This window comes from Onthophagus taurus, chromosome 1 (assembly GCF_036711975.1).
Source record: "Onthophagus taurus isolate NC chromosome 1, IU_Otau_3.0, whole genome shotgun sequence".
NCBI classification, from domain to species: Eukaryota; Metazoa; Arthropoda; class Insecta; order Coleoptera; family Scarabaeidae; genus Onthophagus; species Onthophagus taurus.
In genome coordinates, this window is record NC_091966.1 from 1,947,564 (window position 1) to 1,971,640 (window position 24,077).

At 30.3% G+C, this 24,077-nt stretch overlaps 3 protein-coding genes and 1 long non-coding RNA gene across 4 annotated transcripts; 2 read left to right on the forward strand and 2 right to left on the reverse strand.

The window, feature by feature from the left end:
• Positions 1 to 278: 278 nt before the first annotated feature.
• On the forward strand, positions 279 to 5,112 carry LOC111414759 (pupal cuticle protein G1A-like). Its single transcript, XM_071194373.1, has 2 exons — positions 279 to 807; positions 4,615 to 5,112. Exons 1-2 carry the CDS (start codon positions 341 to 343, stop codon positions 4,994 to 4,996), a joined length of 849 nt encoding a protein of 282 aa, XP_071050474.1. The 5' UTR covers positions 279 to 340; the 3' UTR covers positions 4,997 to 5,112.
• A 6,733-nt stretch (positions 5,113 to 11,845) lies between these two features.
• On the reverse strand, positions 11,846 to 12,525 carry LOC111414734 (cuticle protein 38-like). The gene is made up of 3 exons (XM_023046169.2): positions 12,452 to 12,525; positions 12,236 to 12,397; positions 11,846 to 12,166 (listed from the first exon to the last, which is right to left on the reverse strand). The coding sequence occupies exons 1-3, from the start codon at positions 12,461 to 12,463 to the stop codon at positions 11,993 to 11,995; spliced, it is 348 nt and encodes a 115-aa protein (XP_022901937.1). The 5' UTR covers positions 12,464 to 12,525; the 3' UTR covers positions 11,846 to 11,992.
• A 5,096-nt stretch (positions 12,526 to 17,621) lies between these two features.
• Positions 17,622 to 20,102, forward strand: LOC139428984 (uncharacterized). Its single transcript, XR_011639685.1, has 4 exons — positions 17,622 to 17,950; positions 18,012 to 18,159; positions 18,239 to 18,937; positions 19,843 to 20,102. It is a non-coding gene; the product is annotated as an uncharacterized lncRNA (long non-coding RNA).
• Positions 20,103 to 20,104: 2 nt separating this feature from the next.
• LOC139428983 (Cuticular protein 72Ec) lies at positions 20,105 to 21,213 on the reverse strand. The gene is made up of 2 exons (XM_071194154.1): positions 20,771 to 21,213; positions 20,105 to 20,718 (listed from the first exon to the last, which is right to left on the reverse strand). Exons 1-2 carry the CDS (start codon positions 20,780 to 20,782, stop codon positions 20,194 to 20,196), a joined length of 537 nt encoding a protein of 178 aa, XP_071050255.1. The 5' UTR covers positions 20,783 to 21,213; the 3' UTR covers positions 20,105 to 20,193.
• Positions 21,214 to 24,077: the final 2,864 nt, after the last annotated feature.

Consider the following 24,077-nt stretch of genomic DNA (forward strand, 5'->3'; position numbering starts at 1 on the left):
ATTCATTTACGCCTTTTAAAAACAATCTAATATTTCTAAAAAATTGGGAGTGGCCGAGTTTAGATAGGCTTTTTTATCTCTTAAATTTTATCGGTTTACATCCGCCATCAAGCTAAATATCTTGTTACCAATTACACTGCGTCATCTACTTCCAATCACCACAAATCCACAATAAAACCTAGGCTATGCGTAGCAAGGTCGTATACCTAAGTCGCGGTGGTTCAAGTTCCGCGGTCGCATTGGTATAAAACCCGACGATTCCCATTCGAATTTATCAGTCAAACGACGCAAAGTGCCCAACACAGACCTACAAGAACACTAAATCTAAACAAAAATCAAAATGTTCAAATTGGTGGTGTTGTCTGCTCTTTTGGCCGTAGCCGCAGCTAAACCCAGTTATCTTCACGGAGCTGCTCTCTCATACGCCGCACCAGCTATTGCAGCTCCAGCTTATGCAGTTCCATCAGCAGTCAGTTATCAAGCTAGAACCGACGTTGTCAGCAAACCAATTGTAGCAACCGCTTATGCAGCTGCTCCAGTTGTTGCTCATGCGGCTCCCGTTGTTGCTGCAGCTCCAGTTGTTGCTGCCGCTCCAGCTGTCTCAATCCCAACCGCGGTTAGTTATCAAGCTAGAACCGACGTCGTTAGCAAACCAATTGTAGCTACCACTTATGCCGCTGCCGCCCCAGTTGTTGCTGCTTACGGAGGTTATGGTAGTTATGGAGGTTACGGAGCTTACGCTGCCCCAGTTGTGAAGTCTTATGGTTATGCTGCCCCCGCACTTGTTAAATCATACGGCCATTATTGGTAGAGAAGGCGGAGACTTTGCTGTTTGTTGACCTGATCGACTGAACGTGTTACCAGAAAATTCATTGCCTTTTGGAGAGTTTTTGTTCTAAATTCTCTTCTTATATATTTTTGTAGTTAGTTGTGTACAAAGTACATTGTTAAATTAATTTAAATAAATAAAATGTGATGATTCAACGAATCTTTATTTGTTTCCATTTCTGAATTAATAAAATTTACGCAAACAAAATAAACGAAAGGTTCGCACTTATTTAATCCTTTTTGAAAAAAATCAAAACGAAATTGCATATCAAGGCAAAAAAAGAATTTATCGATGTGGTGAGAATATTTCAGTTACATATTACTTAACACCTTATATAGGATAGTTTGACGTATACAATGTCAGTTTCAAAGCTTTATTTCTATGAGAGGTTGTATATTTACTATGTATGTTCTTTTTCTGAAGATTTGTGTAAAGCAAATTATATCCTCATCATTTTCGCAAAATTTTTATTCCACTTTCAGGTTTTTCAAAGAAGAATAGCACTTTCCAGACTGGGGAGACACTGGAAAAAGGAAGGAGTCTTAGTAGAGCGGAGGAAGACTTAAAAGTCACTGAAAAAACAAGAGCTATATTAAACAGGGAGAAATTGGAATGAGGCTATAATAATAAGAAAAAAAATGCTACATAGGAATAAGACTGGGAGGGTGAAAGGGATAAGACTGCATACACAAGAAAGAGACTGAACAGAGGTTGGAAACATGAAAAGAAGACTTGTAATAGAAGACAGAGGGTAATAAGCGAAGGTAAATATAGGGCAGAATAGAGAAAGACTGAAAAAGGGCTATAAAAGCAAAAAAGGTATTGGATGGAGAGGAGGGAGACTGGAAAGAGACTGCTAATACAAGAAAGATACTGTACAGAGACTGCAAACCAAGAAAAGAGGCTGGGCAGAAATGAGGCAAGAATTAAAGGCAAGAAAGATGTTGGATATAGAGGAGGGAGACTGAAAACAGACTACTAATGGAAGAAAGAGACTGCAAACCAAGAAAAGAGGCTGGGCAGAAATGAGGCAAGAATTAAAGGCAAGAAAGATGTTGGATATAGAGGAGGGAGACTGAAAACAGACTACTAATGGAAGAAAGAGACTGTACAGAGACTGCAAACCAAGAAAAGAGGCTGGGCAGAAATGAGGCAAGAATTAAAGGCAAGAAAGATGTTGGATATAGAGAAGGGAGACTGAAAACAGACTACTAATGGAAGAAAGAGACTGTACAGAGACTGCAAACCAAGAAAAGAGGCTGGGCCAAAAAGGGGCAAGAATTAAAGGCAAGAAAGATGTTGGATATAGAGGAGGGAGACTGAAAACAGACTACTAATGGAAGAAAGAGACTGTACAGAGACTGCAAACCAAGAAAAGAGGCTGGGCAGAAATGAGGCAAGAATTAAAGGCAAGAAAGATGTTGGATATAGAGAAGGGAGACTGAAAACAGACTACTAATGGAAGAAAGAGACTGTACAGAGACTGCAAACCAAGAAAAGAGGCTGGGCAAAAATGAGGCAAGAATTAAAGGCAAGAAAGATGTTGGATATAGAGGAGGGAGACTGAAAACAGACTACTAATGGAAGAGAGAGACTGTACAGAGACTGCAAACCAAGAAAAGAGGCTGGGCAGAAATGAGGCAAGAATTAAAGGCAAGAAAGATGTTGGATATAGAGGAGGGAGACTGAAAACAGGCTACTAATGGAAGAAAGAGAGTGCTAAGCGACGACAAATACTGGGCACAATGTATAGAGACTGAAAGGAGTCTGTAAAGGCAAGAAAGATGATGGATAGAGAAAAGGAAGACTGGAAGAGACTGGTTATAAAAGAATGATACTGTGTAGAGACTGGAAACCGAGAAAAGAAACTACATAGAGAGGAGGGAAACTGGAAAGAAGTTGTAAAGAGAAGAAAGAGACTTTACACAGACTGGTAAGCGAAGACAAGCATTTAGCTGAAAGCATAGAGACTGGAAAATGTCTGTAAAGGCAATAAAGAAGCTTGGTAGAAAGGAGAGAGACCGGAAAGAGGCTGATTGTAGAAGAAAGATACTGAACAAACCCTGAAAACACAAATAGGAGACCGGTAAAAAAAGACAGAAAGTGGGAAGCGAAGACCAGTATTGGGCAGAAAAGAGATAGACTAGATGGACATAAAGGAGATTAGGCAGAAAGAAGGAATATTAGAAAATGATTAGAAAGGTAAGAAAAAGAAAGTGCGGTGAAACTGGGTGCAGGAGCAAGAAAGGTATTGAAGGGAAAAGAGCAAGTCTGACGAGAAACTGATAATAGAAAGGCGGAGAATAGTGACACTTACATAAAAGGCAAATGTGAAACTAGACACCGAAAAAGAAGACTGACAAGAGACATGAAAGACCAGCAATAGAAAGGAGAGAGACTAGAAAGAAACAGTGAATGCAAAAAACAGACTGCGCAGAGAAGAGGAAGTCTTGAAGCAGACGGGTAATAAAAGAAAAAGGCTGCATAGACTGCAGAGACAAGAAGAAAACTAGACAGAGACGAGGGTAACTGAAAACTGAGATTTTGGATCTTTTTGTAACTTTGATGTTAATATTGAAAATTGATATTAGCCCAATTTTCTCTTTTTGGTAAGAAAAAGAAAGTTAAGACTGGGTGCAGGAGCAAGAAAGGTACTGAAGGGAAAAGAGCAAGTCTGACGAGAAACTGATAATAGAAAGGCGGAGAATAGTGACACTTACATAAAAGGCAAATGTGAAACTAGACACCGAAAAAGAAGACTGACAAGAGACATGAAAGACCAGCAATAGAAAGGAGAGAGACTAGAAAGAAACAGTGAATGCAAAAAACATACTGCGCAGAGAAGAGGAAGTCTTGAAGCAGACGGGTAGTAAAAGAAAAAGGCTGCATAGACTGCAGAGACAAGAAGAAAACTGGACAGAGACGAGGGTGACTGAAAATTGAGATTGGATCTTTCTGTAACTTTGATATTAATATTGAAAATTGATATTAGCCCAATTTTCTCTTTTTGGTAAATTTTTAGTCGTAAAAAGATCTTTTTATCGGAATATATTAAGGTGTTTTGGGAATAAATGTGGGCATATATACTTGTTTCTTCAACTTAGAAGATAAATATAGTTTATGATTTTGATCTTATGTTAAAATTAGATCGTGTTAGCTTTAATTTAAGATAAACTATTTCTGAACTATAAAAAATAACCTAATTATTTAAAATTTGATCAGCTTATTTAATCTTGTCTTCCAAATTTTATTAAGCTATAACATTGAGCCTTAAGAAACCCATAAACTCGTAAATTTAATTGATAAGAAGTTTTAACCATCAATTCCCTCTGCCGAGTCGTTATTTCACTTGTTAACTTTAACTAAAATAGTATTGTTAAGTGAAAATGGATGAAGATAATGCAAAAAAATGATAATACTCATCAGGAATTACTCATTGAAATGCTTCTTATAATTGAAAAATTAAAAATATAGCTTGTTTTTATTATAAAATTAAATTAGGTGATTACTTTTAGGTTCAAATTAATTATGTGTTTATCATGTGACAAATTATACAAAATAAAATTGATCTAATTAATAAATTTTATGCGTATCATTCTGTATTTTTACACCACATTCAACTTTCACAAGTAACACACGACACCCAATTATTATTCGGTAAGGCCAAGTGACTTACCTTGTGACCACCTCTTTGTCTCATGCCTCCCGAAAAAATCGCTTAAACCGCATCGCCCGTAAGGTCATCAAGCTAACCAAAGAGTTCCGCCAAGAAATCCCCTATAAAACAGCACGAATTTCCACCATTCGGCATCAGTCCATCGACTCAACCTTTACAACACAGACCTACCCGAGCTAAATCTTCAATTCAAGATGTTCAAATTGGTGGTGTTGTTCGCTCTCTTGGCCATCGTTGCCGCCAAACCTGGTTATTACGGAGCCGCCGTCGCTTATACAGCCCCGGCAGTTGCCGTCCCTTCAGCAGTCAGTTATCAAGCTAGAACAGATGTCATCAGCAAACCAGTTGTAGCCACCACTTATGCTGCTCACGCTCCAGTTGTCGCCGCTTATTCCGCTCCTTATACTTATGGATATGGATACGCTGCCGCTCCAGCTGTGTCGAAGTATTATGGGGGATATGGATACGCTGCACCACTTCACTACTATTAAGAATGGTTAAGAGAGGGAAAATGATGATGATTTGGATTGATCCAATTGGTCAAATTAAAATATGTAAAAAATGAAAATAGTAATTTATAAAAATAAAGACTGATTGGATATAAAAATTTGTTTATATCATACAAATCCTGCAATTTTGTTAAAAATTCCATTTCCTTTCATCTGAATTAGTTGTTCCTCAACAATACTTAACAACATCCAAATATGACAAAATTCTGCATAATTTATAAAAAATAAAAAGAATCTCCTTCTCTTCATTGGGTACCCTTTTTGGAAACTTCAGCCTTTATATTCAGACGAATTCCGAAAGGGTGTCTCATACATCTCGCTGTTAGTCTCAGCTATTCTATTCAAAATCTTTCTTTGGAAGATTTTATGACACAGTTGGATGCGAATTGGTCTAATGATTGATTTATATATTCTCATCTTTGTTTCTCGGTGTAAGTCCTGTGATTTGAATACATGGGCTAGGTTGAAGTGTGAATCATTAGCTAGTGTTGTCTTTTATTTATTTCTCTAGCATCCTGCATAACAAGATCTCCAAATTTGAGAATTGTTTGATTGTTTCAATTGCTCCTCCTTGATGACTATCCTTATTTGTATTAACACCTTTGAGATATTTTAAATAAAATTTCAACGTTAGTTGCGCTTTAATAAATAATAGATGAAATTTAAAATATCACAGAGGTTATTTATGAAAATTAATAAATGACTTTGATGTTATATTGAAGACAAATTCTACTTCTTCAAGAAATCGTAAAGAAATTAATATTTTTATTAAATGAAATTTTGAGATATTTTAAAAAATCCAAACATCTTCAATTGAAGTTATGCTAAAAATAGAGGAATTTCAGATAAATCGCTGAGATTAATTATGAAAATTAATAAATGATTTTGATGTTATATTTAAGACAAATTCATCTTCTTCAAGAAATCGTCAAGAAATTAATATATTTATTAAATGAAATTTTAAAAAATCCAAATATCTTCTTTAATTGAGGTTATACTAAAAATAAAGAAATTTCAGAAAAATCGCTGAGAGGTTATTTATGAAAATTAATAAATAATTTTGATGTTATATTGAAGACAAATTCTTCCTTTTCAAGAACTCATGAAGAAATTAATATATTTAGTAAATGAAATTTTGAGATATTTTAAAAAATACAAACATCTTCTTTAATTGAGGTTATATTAAAAATAGAGGAATATCAAAAAAATCGCTGAGAGGTTATTTATGAAAATTAATAAATGATTTTGATGTTATATTGAAGACAAATTCTTCTTCTTCAAGAAATCGTGAAGAAATTAATATATTAATTAAATGAAATTTTGAGATATTTCAAAAAAATCCAAACATCTTCAATTGAAATTATGCTAAAAATAGAGGAATTTCAGATAAATCGCTGAGAGATGATTTATGAATATTAATAAATGATTTTGATGTTATATTGAAGACAAATTCTTCCTCTTTAAGAACTCGCGAAGAAATTAATATATTTAGTAAATGAAATTTTGAGATATTTTAAAAAATACAACCATCTTCAATTGATGTAATGTTAAATATAGAGGAATTTTAGAAAAATCGCTGAGATTAATTATGATAATTAATAAATGATTTTGATGTCATATTGAAGACAAATTCTTCTTCTTCAAGAAATCGTGAAGAAATTAATATATTTATTAAATGAAATTTTGAAATATTTTAAAAAATCCAAACGTCTTCTTCAATTGAAGTTATGCTAAAAATAGAAGAATTTCAGATAAATCGTTGAGAGATTATTTATGAAAATTAATAAATGATTTTGATGTTATATTGAAGATAAATTCGTCTTCTTCCACAAATCGCGAAGAAAGTATATTTAATAAATTAAATTTTGAGATATTTTAAAAAATCCAAACATCTTCAATTGAAGTTATGCTAAAAATAGAGAAATTTCTGAAAAATCGCTGAGAGGTTATTTATGAAAATTAATAAATGATTTTGATGTTGTGTTGAAGATAAATTCTTCTTCTTTAAGAGCTCGCGAAGAAATTAATATATTTATTAAATGAAATTTTGAGATATTTTAAAAAATACAACCATCTTCAATTGATGTAATGCTAAAAATAGAGGAATTTTAGAAAAATCCTGAGAGGTTATTTATGAAAATTAATAAATGATTTTGATGTTGTATTGAAGATAAATTCTTCTTCTTTAAGAGCTCGCGAAGAAATTAATATATTTATTAAATGGACTTTTGAAATATTTTAAAAAATACAACCATCTTCAATCGATGTAATGCTAAAAATAGAGGAATTTTAGAAAAATCCTGAGAGGTTATTTATGAAAATTAATAAATGATTTTCATGTTATATTGAAGACAAATTCTTCCTCTTTAAGAACTCGTGAAGAAATTAATATACAGAGTGTTGGGAAATGACGTGTATTATGATTTAACTCAACTTACCTGTATATAAAATTGCTTAGTTTAATCGGTAGAGGGCTTTAAAAATTCATGATGAATCAGAGATAAACGCAAAACGAAAATTACGAATACCGCTGCGCTGTCAAGTTTAAGTAACAAACTGTTTTTGTTTTTAAAATTAATTATACCTAGCTAAAACTATTAAAAAAAAGTTATTAGCTACCTTACATCACTCATTCGCGCTTGTGGGGATTTAGAAAATATTTTTTTGTTGCTAAACCATTCACCCAAATGAAATTTTGTAAGAGAGAAAATAGTTTCTAAATTAAAGTAACTATTCAGAAAAGAAAAATGGTAGTGTTTGGACAGGGGGTTAAAAAGATATAGATGCATAAATTATTGTGGCAGTTTTTAAACACCCTATAATTTTCGAAATTAGAGTTTATTCCACAAATAGGTGTAGTCTACTGATACAAACGTATGGCCAATAAATGAGTAAAATCCATCGAGGATTTTTCGACTTATTTAAAAAAATTTTAAAAAATATATTATTTTTAAAACCCTCTAGAGGCTAAACTAAGCAATTTTGTATATACATAGATAAATTGAGTTAAATCATCATATTTTTTGTCAAGGTACTTCCCGTCATTTCCAGACACCCTGTATTTATTAAATGATATTTTGAGATATGTTTAAAAATCCAAACATCTCCTTTAATTGAGTTATTATTATTATTATTATTATTAGAATCCATGTTGCGAGATTAATAAATATAAGATATAATAAAACAATAATGTGTTTTAACTTCAGTTTCTCGCGTTTATTTTTAAATTTGGGGTGTAAATAGGGGTGTCAAATTCATAAATTGTAAATTCATTAACCTATACCCTTTAACTCTATTACAGCTGCAGCTAAAACAATATTTTTGAAATATAACATTAATCTAGCATTTTCCAATCACACTACTCTAAATAAATTACTATCTAATTACCATCTAAATAGTTATAACATAAATAATGAAAGTGGTGTTTATTTGATTAATTGTTTTAATTGCGATAACATTTACATAGGACAAACAGGCCGAAAGTTGGAATGTAGAATAACAGAACATAAAAATAAAAGTAATTCTAACATTTATAAACACAGAAACGAAACAGGTCACAATATAGAATATAGTAATGTTAAACTTCTACACAAATGCAGCAAAGGTTTTAAATTAGACCTTTTAGAGGCTTATGAAATTAACAAATATAAAAAGAAAAAATACACCCTCCTTAACGATCAAATAGATCTTAATTTTACACCCCTATTTAAATGTTTAAAAGATTTCTGAAACGGCGAATTGTTAAATTTAATCTTCCTTTTTTCTCAAACCCGTTTCTTAAAAAGTACATTCCACAACTTGTATTATTGTATTGAGTCCTTGATTTATATTTCATGTCTCATGTCAAGTGTTGTCTTTTTCGCGAAAATAATTTTAAATTGTTAGTTACGTGTGAAATTTTATCTCTAATGACCAAACAGATGTTTCCAATTTTAATATAATTTTTATTTTTGACCGTAAGTTTGTAAAAAATTATATTTTATAATATTTTATAATATTTTATATATAGTTTTAATTATTCTCATTCATACAGGATTTTTTGTAATTCAATTGTTTTGTAGATTCGGCTGATGATGACCTAATATAGCGTCGAAACCGGTACCGAGGAAATTTAAAAATAAACGCGAGAAACTGAAGTTAAAACCTTTAATTGAGGGTATGCAGAAAGTAGAGGAATTTCAGAAAAATCGCTGAGAGGTTGTTTATGAAAATTAATAAATGATTTTGATGTTATATTGTAGACAAATTCTTCTTCTTCAAGAAGTCGTGAAGAAATTAATATGTTTATTAAATGAGATTTTGAGATATTTTAAAAAATCCAAACATCTTCTTTAATTGAGGTAACGCTAAAAATAGAGGAATTTCAGATAAATCGCTGTTAATAAATGATTTTGATGTTATATTACAGACAAATCCTTCTTCTTTAAAAACTCGTGAAGAAATTAAAATATTTATTACAAGAGATTTTGAGATATGTTCCAAATCCAAGCAACTCCTTTAATTGAGGTTATACAGAAAATAGAGCAAATTCAAAAAATCGCTGAGAGGTTATTTATGAAAATTAATAAATGATTTTGATGTTATATTGAAGACAAATTCTTCTTTTTTAAGAATTCGTGAAGAAATTAATATGTTTATTAAATGAGATTTTGAGATATGTTTAAAAATCCAAACATCTCCTTTAATTGAGGTTACGTAAAAAATAGAACAAATTCAAAAAATCGCTGAGAGGTTATTTATGAAAATTAATAAATGATTTTGATGTTATATTGAAGAGAAATTCTTCTTCTTCAAGAAGTCGTGAAGGAATTAATATATTTATTAATTGAGATTTTGAGATATGTTTAAAAATCCAAACATCTCCTTTAATTGAGGTTACGTAAAAAATAGAGCAAATTCAAAAAATCGCTGAGAGGTTATTTATGAAAATTAATAAATGATTTTGATGTTATATTGAAGAGAAATTCTTCTTTTTTAAGAATTCGTGAAGAAATTGATATGTTTATTAAATGAGATTTTGAGATATGTTTAAAAATCCAAACATCTCCTTTAATTGAGGTTACGTAAAAAATAGAGCAAATTCAAAAAATCGCTGAGAGGTTATTTATGAAGATTAATAAATGATTTTGATGTTATATTGAAGACAAATTCTTCTTCTTCAAGAAATCGTGAGGAAATTAATATGTTTATTAAATGAGATTTTGAGACATGTTTAAAAATCCAAACATCTTCTTTAATTGAGGTTACGTAGAAAATAGAGCAAATTCAAAAAATCGCTGAGAGGTTATTTATGAAAATTAATGAATAATTTTGATGTTATATTGAAGAGAAATTCTTCTTCTTTAAGAACTCGTGAAAAAATTAATATATTTATTAAATGAAATTTTGAGATATTTTGAATAATCCAAACATTAATTGAGGTTAGATAAAAATAAATAAAATTACAGCTTATTTCTGAAGATTAAAAAAAAATTTTTGTGTTATATTAAAGCCAAATTCTTTTTCTTTGTGTAGCTGTAATCAAATTAATACATTTATAACCAGAAATTTGGTGATATTTTAAAAAATCTAAAACTATTTCAATTCTCAATTTCTGTTATAACTAAACATTGTTATATTTCTAAGCTCATATTGAAATTAGATAAAGAGGTAAAATAAAATAAAATAGTGAACTGGATAATATCAAAACATTTTATTATTTACCATTTCATTTCACCAACAAGTTTTAATTAAATCAATCGATTAATCACATTTCTTCATTTTTAATAATAATGATATGCATCGCCATATCCATAAGACTTCAGATGTAACGGGTTGTGATAACCATAAGCGTAAACGGGATCAGAATAAGTAATTACCGGGGCGTGACTAGCATAAGTTGTAATTATTGGTTTACTGAATACATCGGTTCTTTCTTGGTAACTAACCGCAGATGGAATGGAAATTAATGGAGCATGCCCATAACCAGCTTCTAAATGCCCACCTCCTAAATATCCAGCTCCTAAATAACCAGGTTTAGCAGCTACCAAAGCTAAAATACCAAAAAGCACCACCAATTTAAACATTTTTCAATTAAAAAGTATTTTCTGCAGATCTGTGTTATAGAATTTTAAGACTAACGTTAAATCGTGGCAAATATGCTCTTTTATACCATATACGAACGGATGTTTAAAACGAGGCGACCTTATGTGTTGAAATTTTTCGGACAAAAACTTGACTTTATAGAATAGATGTGAGAAAGTTGGAAAGAATAGAGGAAAAGAGTGTTTATATGCATATGTGACCCGTATTCTTGAAAACGTGGAATAATAAGATTGGTCAAAGTTTCATAACTAAGTCGCGACGATTGCGAACTACCTGTTGCGTTAAACGAAACCATAAAAAAAATTAAAACAAACGACGCCGCGTTGTCTTTTTCTTATTGTGTCTTTAACAGGATGTCGTTTTAAAAAATACTCTTGAGTCTCCTATAAGTTTTACTCGACCTTCAGCTTTACGTATCGTTTTAATCTCATTTTTTATCTTCTAAAGGCTACGAGATTGGTTGTAATCAGTTTTTTTTATTATGCTTAAACGTTAAGGCTTATGTGGAGTAATTAATAATTTATGTACGTGGTAATGTCAATTAATAAAATGTTATTGAACTTTATGCAATCAACAATAATAAACACCGATAAACAAACGGTTTTAACTAAAAAACTGTTACTCATTAATAACAATCTTTTATTTTAATCTAACTGTTTAACCATACACTCATTATACATTCACTTATTCGTTTATAAAGGTCACACTCGTCTCGTTGTTCGCGTTTTAATAAAACAAATATGTAGGTATATTTGAAATCGCTGTATTTAAAAAAAATTATTTAAAAAAGTATTTACAAAGCGCTATCTTTCGTTGAAAGTTCAAGTTTTCGTATCCATATTTATGTGGTTAAAATTTTTTTTAAATAAATATGTTGGGGTTGATTTGGTTTTTTTACCAAGGATGTGCGGGGGCTGCGTAACTAGCATAAGCTGGCGCCGCCACCAAAGGGGCTGATACGTAAGATTTTACAATTGGGGCAACGGGATGGGCGTAAGCAACTGGAGCTGCAACAACAGGTGCTGCTTTCACCACAGGAGCAGCGTAAGCAACAGCTCCACTAGAAATCTATAAAAGAGAATTAGATTTAACGTTTGTACTCAACGATAGATGGAGCTATTTATTTAAAGTAATTACCTTATAAGTGTTTTGATACGAAGTAGCTACAGGAAGTGCAGCTTTAACAACGGGTGCAGCAACAACGGGGGCTGAAACAATCGGGGCTGAATAAGCAATTGGGGCAACATGACCGCCTAAATACCCTGCGCTAACGCAAGCGAAAAAGATTGGGAGAACAACCTAAAACAAAACAAAAATAAATCTTTTTACAAAGTTTTAAACTTCTTTACTTACGTATTTGAACATTTTGAATGGTTTTGGTTCGGCTGATAGAAACTGAATGGCTCCCCATTGAATCAGAACACCTTTTATACTCAATCCCGATGCCCTCTATGGCCGTTCTTGCACCTCTTGTGTAGGTCAGGGTTCTGATGTAACACCTGACGAAGGAGCACGCCTCAAACTTCGCTTTCCATCGCCGGTATTGAAACACTTTTTCGTCCACCCAAGTGCACAAATTGTGCGTTAAAGAAAGATGAATGTTTATAACGTGACACCAAAACGAATGAAATGGATTTGGATTAACGCATAATGTGAAGGAAAAAAAGAAAAAAAATTGTAACAGTTTTGAAGAATAAATCTGGGCCGAGTAGATTTATGAGTTAACACTCGTTGGATCTTACATGGATCTCGAATATGGTCAAGGATGGGAATCTCCTTTAATTAAGGTTATGCAGAAAATAGAGCAAATTCAAAAAATCGCTGCGAGGTTATTTATGAAAATTAATAAATAATTTTGATGTTATATTAAAGATAAATTCCTCTTCTTCAAGAAATCGTAAAGAAATTAATATATTTATTAAATAAAATTTTGAGATATTTTAAAAAATCCAAACATCTTCTTTAATTGAGGTTACGCTAAAAATAGAGGAATTTCAGATAAATCGCTGTTAATAAATGATTTTGATGTTATATTGAAGACAAATTCTTCTTCTTTAAGAACTCGTGAAGAAATTAATATGTTTATTAAATGAGATTTTGAGATATGTTTAAAAATCCAAACATTTCCTTTAATTGAGGTTACGTAAAAAATAGAGCAAATTCAAAAAACCGCTGAGAGGTTATTTATGAAAATTAATAAATGATTTTGATGTTATGTTGAAGACAAATTCTTCTTCTTTAAGAACTCGTGAAGAAATTACTATGTTTATTAAATGAGATTTTGAGATATGTTTAAAAATCCAAACATTTCCTTTAATTGAGGTTGTGCAGAAAATAGAGCAAATTCAAAAAATCGCTGAGAGGTTATTTATGAAAATTAATAAATGATTTTGATGTTATATTGGAGACAAATTCTTCTTCTTTAAGAACTCGCGAAGAAATTAATATATTTATTACAGGTGATTTTGAGATATGTTTAAAAATCCAAACATCTCCATTAATTACGGTTACGTAAAAAATAGAGCAAATTCAAAAAATCGCTGAGAGGTTATTTTTGAAAATTAATAAATGATTTTGATGTTATATTGAAGACAAATTCTTCTTCTTTCAGAACTCGTGAAGAAATTAGTATATTTATTAAATGAGATTTTGAGATATGTTTAAAAATCCAAACATGTCCTTTAATTGAGGTTACGTAGAAAATAGAGCAAATTCAAAATCGCTGAGAGATTATTTATGAAGATTAATAAATAATTTTGATGCTATATTGAAGACAAATTCTTCTTCTTTAAGAACTCGTGATGAAATTAATATATTTATTAAATGAGATCTTGAGATATGTTTAAAAATCCAAATATCTTCTTTAATTGAGGTTATGCAGAAAATAGAGTAAATTCAAAATATCGCTGAGAGGTTATTTATGAAAATTAATAAATGATTTTGATGTTATATTGAAGATAAATTCCTCTTCTTCAAGAAATAGTGAAGAAATTTATATATTTATTAAATGAGATTTTAAGATATGTTTAAAAATCCAAACATCTCTTTTAATTGAGGTTACGTAGAAAATAGAGCAAATTCAAAAAATCGCTTAGAGATTATTTATGAAAATTAATAAATGATTTTGATGTTATATTGAAGACATATTCTTCTTCTTTAAGAACTTGTGAAAAAATTAATATGTTTATTAAATGAGATTTTGAGATATGTTTAAAAATCCAAACATTTCCTTTAATTGAGGTTACGTGGAAAATAGAGCAAATTCAAAAAATCGCTGAGAGGTTATTTATGAAAATTAATAAATAATTTTGATGTTATATTGAAGAGAAATTCTTCTTCTTCAAGAAATAGTGAAGAAATTTATATATTTATTAAATGAGATTTTAAGATATGTTTAAAAATCCAAACATCTCCTTTAATTGAGGTTACGTAGAAATTAGAGCAAATTCAAAAAATCGCTGAGAAGTTTTTTATGAAAATAAATAACTAATTTTGATGTTATATTGAAGACAAACTGTTCTTCTTTAAGAACTTGTGAAGAAATTAATATGTTTATTAAATGAGATTTTGAGATACGTTTAAAAATCCAAACATCTCCTTTAATTGAGGTTATCCAGAAAATAGAGCAAATTCAAAAAATCGCTGAGAGGTTATTTATGAAGATTAATAAATAATTTTGATGTTATATTGAAGACAAATTCTTCTTCTTTAAGAACTCGTGATGAAATTAATATATTTATTAAATGAGATTTTGAGATATGTTTAAAAATCCAAACATCTTTAATTGAGGTTACGTAGAAAATAGAGGAAATTCAAAAAATCGCTGAGAGGTTATTTATGAAGATTAATAAATAATTTTGATGTTATATTGAAGACAAATTCTTCTTCTTTAAGAACTCGTGATGAAATTAATATATTTATTAAATGAGATTTTGAGATATGTTTAAAAATCCAAACATCTTTAATTGAGGTTACGTAGAAAATAGAGGAAATTCAAAAAATCGCTGAGAGGTTATTTATGAAAATTAATAAATGATTTTGATGTTATATTGAAGACAAACTGTTCTTCTTTAAGAACTTGTGAAGAAATTAATATGTTTATTAAATGAGATTTTGAGATATGTTTAAAAATCCAAACATCTCCTTTAATTGAGGTTACGTAGAAAATAGAAGAAATTAAAAAAATCGCTGAGAGGCTATTTATGAAAATTAATAAATGATTTTGATGTTATATTGAAGACAAACTGTTCTTTTTTAAGAACTTGTGAAGAAATTAATATGTTTATTAAATGAGATTTTGAGATATGTTTAAAAATCCAAACATCTTCTTTAATTGAGGTTATACAGAAAATAGAGCAAATTCAAAAAATCGCTGAAAGGTTATTTATGAAAATTAATAAATGATTTTGATGTTATATTGAAGACAAATTCTTCTTCTTTAAGAACTCGTGAAGAAATTAATATGTTTATTAAATGAGATTTTGAGATATGTTTAAAAATCCAAACATTTCCTTTAATTGAGGTTACGTAAAAAATAGAGCAAATTCAAAAAACCGCTGAGAGGTTATTTATGAAAATTAATAAATGATTTTGATGTTATGTTGAAGACAAATTCTTCTTCTTTAAGAACTCGTGAAGAAATTAATACACTTATTAAATGAGATTTTGAGATATGTTTAATAATTCAAACATCCCCTTTAATTGAGGTTGTGCAGAAAATAGCGCAAATTCAAAAAATCGCTGAGAGGTTATTTATGAAAATTAATAAATAATTTTGATGTTATATCGAAGACAAATTCTTCTTCTTTAAGAACTTGTGAAGAAATTTATATATTTATTAAATGAGATTTTGAGATATATTTAAAAATCTAAACATCCCCTTTAATTGAGGTTGTGCAGAAAATAGAGCAAATTCAAAAAATCGCTGAGAGGTTATTTATGAAAATTAATAAATAATTTTGATGTTATATTGAAGACAAATTCTTCTTCTTTAAGAACTTGTGAAGAAATTTATATATTTATTAAATGAGATTTTGAGATATATTTAAAAATCCAAACATCCCCTTTAATTGAGGTTGTGCAGAAAATAGAGCAAATTCAAAAAATCGCTGAGAGGTTATTTATGAAGATTAATAAATAATTTTGATGTTATATTGAAGACAAATTCTTCTTCTTTAAGAACTTGTGAAGAAATTTATATATTTATTAAATGAGATTTTGAGATATATTTAAAAATCCAAACATCCCCTTTAATTGAGGTTGTGCAGAAAATAGAGCAAATTCAAAAAATCGCTGAGAGGTTATTTATGAAGATTAATAAATAATTTTGATGTTATATTGAAGACAAATTCTTCTTCTTTAAGAACTCGTGAAAAAATTAATATGTTTATTAAATGAAATTTTGAGATGTAATTAGATGAATAAAATAACTTTGCTTTTGAGATGGATAAATTTTATTTCCGGCTCAACCGGTTTCTACTATTTTCAGTCATCTTCAGGAGCTTTAGCCACGTCAATTTTACTTTTAATTTTCAAAATCTGGATTCATCTTCTTATTTATAATCGTTTTCTTAAATTCTTTGTTGTTAATTATTGTCAAAAATGTCTCTAATTTTGTGTTTTATCTTCTTTTTATGTTATTCACTACAACGGTTATTTTATTTTTATTTTTGTGAAACTAAAATAAAACAAGAGGTTATTTATGAAAATTAATGAATAATTTTGATGTTATATTGAAGACAAATTCTTCTTCTTTAAGAACTCGTAAAGAAATTAATACACTCATTCAATGAGATTTTGAAATATGTTTAAAAATCCAAACATCTCCTTTAATTGAGGTTGTGCAGAAAATAGAGCAAATTCACTATCACTAGAACTAACACAACACCTAGAACTAGAATCATTCATGTTTAGCTGTATTGAGAGACGTGCGGCTAAATCCGAATGTTTCTAGTTCTTGGTATGGTGTTAGGTCAATTTTTTATCCCTAGAACTAACAGAAGACCTAGAACTAGAATCATTCGGGTTTAGCCGTCTTGAGAGTCTAGTGTTAGTTCCAGTAGCAGTGGTAAGTAGTGCTAGTTAACATAAGATATTACTATATTACATATTTTTATTGCACTAAAACTAGAACTAACACTAGACCAAGAACTAGAAACATTCGTGTTTAGCCGTCTTAAGACACGCACTGCTAAACACGAATGTTTCTAGTTCTTGATCTAGTGTTAGTTCTAGTTTTAGTGCAATAAAATAATGCAACTCGAAAAAATTGTAACAGTTTTATGAGTTAAAACTCGCTGGATCTTACATAGATCTCGAGTATGGTCAAGGATGGGAATTGTGGGTTGACCTCTATCATAATCTTATAATTATGCGAGTGATTAAGACGATTTGTACTGTTGCAAATCTATATCTAAATTACTTTCGATTTTATTGACACTATTAAATGGAACGCAGCTGTACAATCCAATCACAAATCAAAAGTGATATCGAGACCTGCATAACACCGAAAATACGATAAATCACATTGAAACGAAAAATTTTAACTTGATCAGAAAGGCAGGATACGAAACGTTAAAAGTCGGCGTTTATTAACGGCGTCGTTGGGTAACAGGAATGGCTTCGTTCACTTTTTCTCTTTCCAAATTGATACGGCGACTGCCCCACATTGCTACATAACCGGCTGAATTGCAGGACACTTCTGCATTAGTCAACTCCGACGGTCCTACGGCATACTAAGTCGCGATATTTTTGTGGAGAACTCGTTCTCTGAATCGATTGGTAATAAAGAACAACGTCAAAAAGTCGCCACTTCAACGGAAAAGATCTTTTTTTGCCAGTAAATTCTGACAAGTAGGTTGAGAGGACAAAAAATCGCAGAATTAAAACTAATCCAGTTTTTTTTTCTTGTAAGTGAAGGCCGATAAAAAAAATAAAAAAATAATAATAGAATAATGGCTTATTTGCATATGTTCGCGTGCTGGTTCGCGGAATTAAATGAGCGTAACGCATCTTGCTTAATTGGTCGATAAATCGTTTGCAGAACGCCACGGTATCAGGAGGTCAGTATACACCCACTTTTTTTTATTACGTTACTATTCGTACGTTGCTCGATTTTTAATTACCCGATTTATTTTCTAGGTCTCATTGAAAGCAAGTTTGTTGTATAACAAATTCAATTACTAACTTTCAATTAGCTTTATAATGAATCAAAATTATAATTAAAACTTCATTTCAGAACCTTTCCCATAATATTTGTCAACAAATATATTCAGATATATAAAATTAGGTGTTTAAATGTGGGAGAGAATTATGACCAAGGAAATCATATCACTCTAACGTGATATTTCTGGAAATACAACGCAAAGATCCTGATTAAAGTTAAAAGTCAATCTGATGATCAATTTGTTAGCAGTACTACAACCTAACACCACAAAAAGACAACATAACACATTGTAATTCGTATTTGAAACACAGGAAGCCAAGCGAATTCCAAGCCAATCCAGCAAGTCTCTTCAAGTTTAAAGAAATAAGCCAAATCGTTTCTTTTGTTGGCATAAGGACGTACTATATTTGACATCACTCTGCATGGTCAGGAAAATTAACCTAACTACAAAGTGACTCATGTCTACTCCAAACAAACCCAACCTCAAGCAATCAACTCAACGCAATCGTAACCTAACCAAAGTGTAATTCAAATCCAAAATTACTTAAAGCTGAAGTATTGTAATACAGCTCTAGAGCAATTCAACTGCAAAGTAATTCAATGACAAAACTAATCAAAATATTACAAAAGCAATCCAAACTTACAACTCAACACTAAAATAACTCAACTCCTAAGTAAGTCAAGAAAGTAATCTAAATATCATCACCAAAGCACATTAACCTCAAAGTTAAAGCAGATAGCACCTACTAATAAGTCCAACCTCAAAGCATTTAACTCAACGTTAAAGCAATTTAATCAAAGAGTTATTCAAACTCAAAGCGATTTAACGCTGCAGCAACATAACTACAAAGAGACTGTTTTTCAAACCAAGTCAATTCAACCTCTTAACGAAATAAGCGTAAAATAAGCAAGCCTCAAAGGGATTCAACCCCAAAGAACTGTAAATGTCAGCAACTCATTCAATTAATGACTCCAAAACTAAGAACCTCAAAATACTTCAATAGCAAAGTAACCATTTCTAAGCAAGCCCGTTCAATCCATAAACAATCCAATCACGAAGTAATATAAAGAAAGTTATCTTAACAAAGAATCGTATGATTCTGACTTTTTCTAAATGTTGTAACCCCGAAATTGATGAAATGTTTTGGGATTGGTTTAAATAATAATAGAGGTTTTAATGTTATGAAGAATTGAGTTTTCGTGAAACGAGATACCTAGACAAGATCCAGATTTTTGTATTGTATGACGGTAGCCTAGTTGCCTAAATACCTTAAGGTAGAGAAAAACTTTAGGAATGTTTTTGATTGCAGCATAATTACATTAATTACTATACTTCCACTTCCCGAAAGCCCTGTGTCTCATTTGAAGGTTTAATTGTTCATTTACAATTTCGTTACCAATCTTTACACATATTTTTAATAATGTTATGTTATGAATGTTGAAAATGAATGTTATGCAATTTTATCATTTATATAAATAGAAAAGAAATAGAAAACAGACAGCTGTGCTGGTATGGATACATTGGACACATAGTCAGAATGCCAGAAGAGTAATGGCCATTTTCATATATGTTGAATAGTTAGAAAATGAAGAAGAGCCAGGCCAAGAATAAAATGGTAGGATGGAGTGGAGAAGATAGTGCGCAAGAGAGGAGGAAGTGTGCAGGAAGTGAAGAATATGGTAAGGAACAGACGTAGGTTTAAAAGATGGATAGAGGATTTCAACAACACCATAACGCTGTAATGGTATCTAGGGGAAATGATAAAGAAGAATAATAATTTATAAGTTGTTATTATCGAAAGTCATTTCATGTTCATAATAAAGAAAATAAGTTTACAATTTTATAAAATATTTATTCAATATCATTCCTAGCTATAACAGCTTTTTAATCCTTACTGATGTTATCTTAAGAAGATACTTCGCAATTTTCTTACCAGCTTTTTCTTCCCCATCTACGATTATCCCTGTCATTACCGTTTCCACGTCGATCATCATCATCATCTACTCTATCACGACGATCATCTCTTCTCTCATCTCTTCCATTGCTTCTCCATTCATTCCTATTATCGTCTCTTCTTTCATCATTTCCTTCATCTCGTCTATCTTCTCTATTCCCCCAGCTACTACTTCTTCCTACATCATTATTTCGTCTTTCACCCCATCCACGACCACCATCATTATCCCGTCTATTATCCCATCCACGACCACCATCATTATCGCGTCTATTCCATCCACGTTCCTTATCATCGTCTTGTTCATTATTCCGTTCATTTCCACCATTTCTTCGCCTATCATCGCCATCATCATCGTCATTTCGATTTCCTCCGCGATTTCCTTCACCCCGTCCCCATCCTTCTCTAACAACTTTTACAGGGTTATAAGCACGTAGATTGGTATTAATGGTAGACCTAGCTTCCCATGTTAATGCCGTGGCTACGCAAATACAAAGAACGAGCTGAAAAGATAAATTATTAATTATTTTAGTTTTAATTTATAACTAAACTTACCAATTTCAACATTTTGATGAATGTTTTTAGTTTTAGTTGGTGATGCGGAAGTTAATTTTGATTTGATTTGGTGGTGGGTTAGGTTGTCTTATATACCAAACACCCCACTAAACGATGATAAGGTGATATCGTGTAGGCTTAATGTAAATTTATTTAGAAAGGATTTAATATGGGATATTTGCAATGGTAATGTTTAGATTTGACCGTAATTACTTTGTTCCCGAATTAAACTTGACCGAGCAGACCCTGGTAATATTTAATATTATTGCGTCAACTACCCGCTTGAGTAGGTTTAGGTGGCGAAAAATTATTTTATACTTTTTGAGTAATTGCTGATTAAGTTGACTCGATATTGCATCAACTATCAAAATGACGCTGCTTTTAGTGGTGAGTTCAAAAATTGATTTCTAAGCTATGAGTAAAATTGGATTAATGAAATTTGGGGTATTAATTTAGAATTCCTCAATAATTTATATGGTGAAAACCGTCTTTTGATACCTCGATTCGTTTTTAAGAAATTAATTGTTAAAGATTATCTAAAAATTACCAATTTACATTGAGACCCTCGTTTAGTGTTGAGTTCAAATATTTATTTCTAAGCTATGAATAAAATTGGAAGAACGAAATTTGGGGTGTTAATTTAGAATTCGCCAATAATTTATATGGTGAAACCCATTTTTTGATATCTTGATTCGTTTCGTTGATATTAATTGTGAAAGATAACCTAAAATTATCAATCTACATTGACACCCTAGTTTAGTGTTGAGTTCAAAAATGTATTTGTAAGGTATGAGTAAAATTGGAAGAATGAAATTTGGGGTATTAATTTAGAATTCCTTAATAATTTATATGGTGAAAACCGTTTTTGATAACTCGATTCGTTTTTTAGACATTAATTGTTAAAGATAATCTAAAAATTACCAATTTACATTGACATCCTCGTTTAGTGTTGAGTTTAAAAATGTATTTCTAAGGTATGAGTAAAATTGGAAGAATGAAATTTGGGGTATTAATTTAGAATTCCTTAATAATTTATATGGTGAAAACCGTTTTTGATAACTCGATTCGTTTTTTAGACATTAATTGTTAAAGATAATCTAAAAATTACCAATTTACATTGACATCCTCGTTTAGTGTTGAGTTTAAAAATGTATTTCTAAGGTATGAGTAAAATTGGAAGAATGAAATTTGGGGTATTAATTTAGAATTCCTTAATAATTTATATGGTGAAAACCGTTTTTGATAACTCGATTCGTTTTTTAGACATTAATTGTTAAAGATAATCTAAAAATTACCAATTTACATTGACATCCTCGTTTAGTGTTGAGTTTAAAAATGTATTTCTAAGGTATGAGTAAAATTGGAAGAATGAAATTTGGGGTATTAATTTAGAATTCCTTAATAATTTATATGGTGAAAACCGTTTTTGATAACTCGATTCGTTTTTTAGACATTAATTGTTAAAGATAATCTAAAAATTACCAATTTACATTGACATCCTCGTTTAGTGTTGAGTTTAAAAATGTATTTCTAAGGTATGAGTAAAATTGGAAGAATGAAATTTGGGGTATTAATTTAGAATTCCTTAATAATTTATATGGTGAAAACCGTTTTTTGATACCTCGATTCGTTTTTGAGATATTAATTGTTAAAGATAATCTAAAAATTATCAATTTACATTGACACCCTCGTTTAGTGTTGAGTTCAAAAATTGATCTCTAAGCTATGAGTAAAATTGGAAGAATTAAATTTAGGGTGTTAATTTAGAATTCTCCATTAATTTATATGGTGAAAACCATTTTTTGATATCTCGATTCCTTTTTAAGATATTAATTGTTAAAGATAACCTAAAATTATCAATTTACATTGACACCCTCGTTTAGTGTTGAGTTCAAAAATGTATATCTAAGGTAGGAGTAAAATTGGAAGAATGAAATTTGGGGTATTAATTTAGAATTTTTCAATAATTTATATGGTGAAAACCGTCTTTTGATACCTCGATTCATTTTTAAGACATTAATTGTTAAAGATAATCTAAAAATTACCAATTTACATTGACATCCTCGTTTAGTGTTGAGTTCAAAAATTGATCTCTAAGCTATGAGTAAAATTGGAAGAATTAAATTTGGGGTGTCAATTTAGAATTCCCCATTAATTTATATAGTGAAAACCATTTTTTGATATCTCGATTCGTTTTTGAGATATTAATTGTTAAAGATAACCTAAAATTACCAATTTACACTGACACCCTCGTTTAGTGTTGAGTTCAAAAATGTATTTCTAAGGTATGAGTAAAATTGGAAGAATAAAATTTGGAGTATTAATCTAAAATTCCCCAATAATTTATATGGTAAAAACCATTTTTTGATATCTCGATCCGTTTTTGAGAAATTAATTGTTAAATTGAACCTAAAAATATTCAAAATGACGCTCTTGTTAGTGGTTAGTTAAAAATTTTATTTCTAAATTATGAGTAAAAGTAGAATAATGAAATTTGGGGTATTAATGTAGAATTCCCCAATAATTTATATGGTGAAAACCATTTTTTGATATCTCGATTCGTATTTGAGAAATTAATTGTTAAAGAGAACCTAAAAAAAATATCGATTTACATTGACACCTCTTTTAGTGTTGAGTTGAAAAATGTATTTCTAAGGTATGAATGAAATTGGAAGAATATGGAAGAAAATATTGTTTAATCTCAATTAAACAATATTTTCTATTAAATTTTTCTTTTTATTTTTTACTTTTTTTAATAAGGTCTGTATGCAAATTAACAAACGTTACTGACCAGTCATAGCTCGCACCGCATAATTGTGTAATCCACACCGCGCACAATTATGCGACCTACATTAACTACTTTAAAAGACTTGATTATTGTTATGTTAGCATATAAGAATTTGTATATAAACATTAATTGTTAAAGATAACCTAAAATTATCAATTTACATTGACACCCTCGTTTAGTGTTGAGTTCAAAAATGTATTTCTAAGGTATGAGTAAAATTGGAAGAATGAAATGTTGGGTATTGATTTAGAATTCCCCAATCATTTATGTGGTGAAAACCGTTTTTTGATACCTCGATTCGTTTTTAAGACATTAATTGTTAAAGATAATCTAAAAATTACCAATTTACATTGACACCCTCGTTTACTGTTGAGTTCAAAAATATATTTCTAAGGTATGAGTAAAATTGGAAGAATGAAATGTTGGGTATTGATTTAGAATTCCCCAATAATTTATGTGGTGAAAACCGTTTTTCGATACCTCGATTCGTTTTTAAGACAGTAATTGTTAAAGATAATC